General features: G+C 42.5%; 1 protein-coding gene across 5 annotated transcripts in view; it reads left to right on the top strand.

Moving 5' to 3' along the window:
* The window catches only part of ASB11 (ankyrin repeat and SOCS box containing 11), a 141,301-nt gene that overhangs the window by 127,780 nt on the left and 8,250 nt on the right, over positions 1-5,271 (top strand). For all 5 annotated transcript variants that reach the window (XM_069100670.1, XM_069100668.1, XM_069100666.1 and 2 more), the window contains one exon: positions 4,696-4,887. In XM_069100670.1, the coding sequence (XP_068956771.1) occupies positions 4,696-4,887 (192 nt within the window). The remainder of the gene's footprint in view (positions 1-4,695; positions 4,888-5,271) is intronic.

Genomic DNA, 5,271 nt, shown 5'->3' with positions numbered 1-5,271 from the left:
GTGAACATCTTCCAATGCTGCTCATTATCCTGCAGACATGCTTTCTTTCATTCTGTCATTGTTTCTTTTCTTTTGTCTTCCTTCTTCCTGGAGGATGGTTACCTTTGCTCTCTGCCTTTCTGAATGCTCCACATGTTCAAGACACAGATGGAGTCCCATCTTCTCAGTGGACACGTCCCTAAGTGCTCCAGAGAGGCTCCTTCCCCTGGACTCTCTGCTGGTATTCACTGTCTTGTGCTGTTCTTGAGTATGTGTGTATCTACGAGTATGTGTGTGTATAGAGCTATGTATAATGCACACAAATGTGCCAAATCTGTGTAGGTAAAGACGTCTATAAAGATCTCTCCACACACATGTGTATATATTCGTATGTAAAGATCTACACACACATACACATATATACACAAATCTATGTGTGTGTAGACACATGTTTAGATATTTTTTGTTTTGCAGTTGTTTCAGTCATGTCTGACTCTTCATGACCTCATCTGGAATTTTCTTAGCAAAGAAACTGAAATGGTTTGCCATTTTCTTCTCTAGCTCATTTTACAGATGAAGAAACTGAGGTTAACAGGGTTAAGTGACCCAGGGTCACACAGCTACTAAGTGTCCAAGGCCAGATTTGAAGTCAGGAAGACGAGTCTTCCTCACTGCAGGCCCAATACTCTATCCATTGCACCATTAGCTGCCCCCCCTAGCAGACAGTAGGTGCTTAATAAATGTTTATTGATTGTATGATCCTACCAAGGTAGAAAAGCCTTAAGTGTAGACGTGGTGATGGTTTATGTGTCTCTTATCTGAGGATGAGGCTTAATTCAGTTTGGAGAGGCATCTAGAAGTTGGCCACTGGATTTTGTTTGTGTCTCCTGAGGTATGGAGAAGCTGTCATCTATTTTAGTGCAGGGAATGCCCACAGTCATAAAATCATGCCACTTTGAGCTATGTACCTGACTGTTTTTGAGATGCTGCTGCACATATGGTCTCATTTAATCCTCATGCGGCTCCTTGATGTAGGCTGGGAATGTGTTATATCATCTCCATTTTGGAGATGAGGAAACTGAAGGTCACACAGCTGGTAAATAGTAGGTCTGTGCTGAGATCATGGGCAGTCCTGCATTTTTTACATCGCATTTTGTTCCTAATAGCTGCTCAGTGACTCTTTATTGATTCAATGTGAGTAGTCTCTGGTTTCACAGAGAGGGAGACCTGGGTTCAAATCTTGCTTCTGTTATAGAATGACCAGGTAACTGAGCTGGTCACTTAGCTCTTCAGTTTTCTAGGCACATCTCCAAAACTACACATTTAAGAGCAATTACTGATGTGCGTGAGTAAAAGGAGGGTTTTTTTTAGGGGGGAAGGCAGGGAAGTTGGGGTTAAATGACTTGCCCATGGTCATACAGCTAGTAAGTGTCAATGTCTGATGCCACATTTGAACTCAGGTCCTCCTGACTCCAGTGATCCAGTGCTCTGTTCACTGCACCATCTGGCTGCCCTTAAAAGGAGTTTTCTCTAACAGGAAATACGGGTTCAGCCCCTAAACCCAGTCTTAATTTGAAAAAGCCCATTTTCTTCTTTCTAGCCATGTTTTGGGTGATAGATTATTTAAAGTCACGGAACTCTGGTGAAATGTCTAGGAGTTGGGAGATGGATTCAGTAACAGGGTGGCAGAGAGTCAGATAATGCCAAAAATTCACCTTCCTTTCAATGGGGATCCTTCAGAACCTTTTGTTTGGTTTTAGGATTGGCCACCCCAGCTGAGAGGATCCCTCAGAATCTCAGCATCACCCAGTACCCTGGAGGCGACATTGTATGTGTAGTGTTAGATGTGGGTTTAGGAGGTCTGGGTGTGACTGGCACCTCTCACACTAGCTTTGTCATCACAGGCAGCTCCTAGAGCCTTTCTGCAAGGTTGTTGTGAGGGAAGTACTTTGCTTTGCACTGTCTGATTTGGAGGGAGATATTGCTGTGTGCCCTTATTCAGGGACTACATTTATATTTCATTACGATTAAATATGAACATGATGCTTTCAGGCTTCAGCTGGGATTTATTTCACATGTGCTCAATGGATCAGTGAGGTGACATGCTGCCGGAAGAACTGAATGGCAACCACATTGACATTCATGTAGTAAATGAGACAAGAAGATATAGGAATGGGGGAGAGTGTGTCTCTTTAGAGAGGAAAGTCAAAGCGCTGGCAGCGTGAGTTCCACCTTACGGTAAAGAGAGCACTCAGGGTCATTTCATAAGGCACTTGTTTCTCTCCCTCTGTGACATTCCTGATGGGCATGATGAGTGTGGAGATAATTACAGTGTATGTACCAACATCTCTCACAGAACAGTAGCATGGGGATTCTGTGAAGAGCCTGGAGTGTCCTCCAGACTTCAGTCAGCAGACACCTTGATACTCAGTGACTTTAGTGTGAGGTCAGCAAAGGGGAGGAATGTGAAATCTGTGGGAAAATAGGATTCAGGGTCCAGAAGGAAATGCCTTGTAATACTACCAAGAAACGCCGTATCTGTACCTCTTGATTACTTTTTACGAAGCAAGAATTAAATGATGAGCTCAGGACAGCATCACCACAAATTAATCTGATCATAGTTTAATTGGTAGGAAATGACCAGTTATAGATAATAGAGTCATTTCGCAATAACTGCTGCATGAAGTGAGGTCAGCTGTTTATAGGAAAGATCAAAGTAAACATCAGATTAGGAGGGAAGGATAGAAATTAGAAGGTGCTGTATGCAATTCTAGCAAGTCCAGTCAGACCGCTTAAGTAAGCAAAATATGAGAAATGGACAGAATTTAAAGAAATTATCACTGTTTCTTAGAAAAACTAAGCAGATACAAGATGTTACAAGCAGAATCAAATACAAAATACTCTGGCATTCAGACCTTCATGACGTGGACATCCTTATCTTTACTTACTCTCTGCTGTGCATTCTTCAGTCTAATGACACTGGCCTCCTGATTGTTTCATGAGTAAGACTCTGTGTCTCTTGACTCTAGGCATTTTCTCGGCTCCCTCCTATACCTTGAATGCTGTCCTTAATCTCTGATTACTAACTCCCTTCAAGTCCCAACTAAAATCCCACTTTCCAGAGGAAGCCTTTCCCAGTCTTTAGTTCTCTTGCCCTCTCTCTGTTATTTCCTATTTATCCTGCATGTAGCTTGTTTGTATGCTTACTGTCTTCTCCATCAGAATGTAATCTCCTCGAGGGAAGGACCTGTCTTTTGCCTTCTTTTGTATCTAGTGCTTGGCACCTAGTAGGTGCTTATAAACTTTTATTGATTGACAGAAGGGCTCAGAAACTGTCTTAGCCAGCAGTTACTTGATCCCCTTGCCAAGTGGAGAGACATCTCAGAACATGGCGATAACACTTGAGAATGTAAGCTAATTTGCAAAACATTATGTAGGAAAATTAGAAAAGTTTATGGGTGTTATTAGTATTTTTTCATAAAATATGCAACTGTGGAGATAAATTTCATAAATTACCCTGCTGAATATTAATATCTATATCAGTCCGAGAGAGTAATCAATGTATGTTGATTAAATTATGACATTCAGCTGGATGAATTAGAGTTGGTCTACCTATGTACATGAATCTTGAATGGACAGTGAAAGGAGACAATGAGCTGAGCACAGATTTAAGTAGGAAAGGAGATTAGGCTGTTTTGCATTTCAGAAATTGTATAACATTTTTGCTCATCCTAATCTGCTCCCTGCTGCAAAAGCCCAAGCAGTACCTATGACTTATGGGACACCAGAATTATAGAATGACCAAAATGGTTCTTTGCCCAGAGCACTAAAGAAAGATACATTTAAATAGGCTTCAAGGTATTAATGATGGTAACTTTCCCAGAGAAGTTTACCTTAGAGATCATAGAATCACAGTTTTAGAGTTGGAAGAAATCTTAGAGGTCATTGAGTCTAATTCCATCATTTTATAGATAGGGAAACTGAGATCCAAAGGGGTTGAATGACTTGTCCATGGAAATACAGCTATTAAGAGTTGGATACAAATCCAGGTCTTTCTGATTCCAAGTTCTGTAGTCTATCCTTCTAAGCCATGCTTCCTCATCCAATCCAACTCTTTCATTTTCAAAGGCCCAAAGAATTTAAAGTCATACTGATAGTAAAGGTCACACCCAGGATTCAGACCCAGGTGATCTGATTCTAGGACCATGATTCCTTTCACTGTGACACATTGCCTGCCTTCCTCAAAGACCTGACTTGCTGGAAAACAAGATGGCCATAGCATGAGAATGTGTAGAATGTGTAGTCTGTACATAGATGTGTAGGCTGAGTGGCACCTTGCTAACTCATGATATTAAAAGAACCAGGAGAGAAAGCTGCTAGCCTGGGGGATCCTCTTGGAGTATTTACAGGAATTGCACAGGAGACATGGATGTAATATGGAGGGTGCACATCACGGAACTGTCCAAGTATCTGAGTATCTGAAGTGTTTGATCTGCAGGGTGGCAAAAGTGAGATTATGATCTCATTTGGAAATTAACGGAAGTTGCCCATTGATTCACATAATAAAACAGCGGCTTTTCAGATCAGGTCCCGGGGGGAGGGTAGCTACAGTTAGCTCAGGGAAGGTGGGGACCAGTATCTCGAAAGGAATGCTGCAGTTGAAGCCTGGTACCTGACTAATCTAGATGTCTTTTCTCTCTTGTTGTATTTGTTTAGGAGCCAATGTGAATGAAGGGAAAGAACTGGATTCCCCTCTTCACGTGGCCGCCAGGAACTCCAGTCCGGACTTGGTTCATTTGCTGATAGACTTCGGAGCAGAGCCACACTCAAAGAATGCAGAAGGCAAACGGCCGGTGGATTTGGTTCCCCTGAACAGCGCCCTGGCACAAGTGTTCTCCCAGAAAGAAGGTGCTGCTGCTTTGCTCCATTCTGTGCCCTAATCTGCTTAGGAGTTTCTGCGCTGTATACACTGAGAGGAAATCCTTTTCTTTTTATATAAGACTGTTCATCATGCCTCTGGAAGTGGCGGTGGTGTTGGTGGTGTGTGTGTGTGTGTGTGTGTGTGTGTGTGTGTGTGTGCGTGTGCGTGTGCGTGTTCATGTGTGTGTGTCAAAGTATAACTGATTTAAATATTAACCTGAATTCATGTTCAGCTAACTTGTCTGGTGATTCCATATTTACACTGAGTCTGGGCTGTGTCCCCAGGCTGGGTGGTACAATGGAGACCTTGACGATATGATAGCCTTAGGCTGACATGAGAGTGGGCAGCTAGTCCTCCATGGTCACAGGCGG

Source organism: Petaurus breviceps, unplaced genomic scaffold (genome assembly GCF_028583685.1).
Source record: "Petaurus breviceps papuanus isolate PSGF00001 unplaced genomic scaffold, PetGlider_PUasm1.0 419, whole genome shotgun sequence".
In the NCBI taxonomy this organism is placed as follows: domain Eukaryota; kingdom Metazoa; phylum Chordata; class Mammalia; order Diprotodontia; family Petauridae; genus Petaurus; species Petaurus breviceps.
Note: the sequence above shows the minus strand (reverse complement) of the source record. Positions and strands in the feature narration are given on the sequence as shown.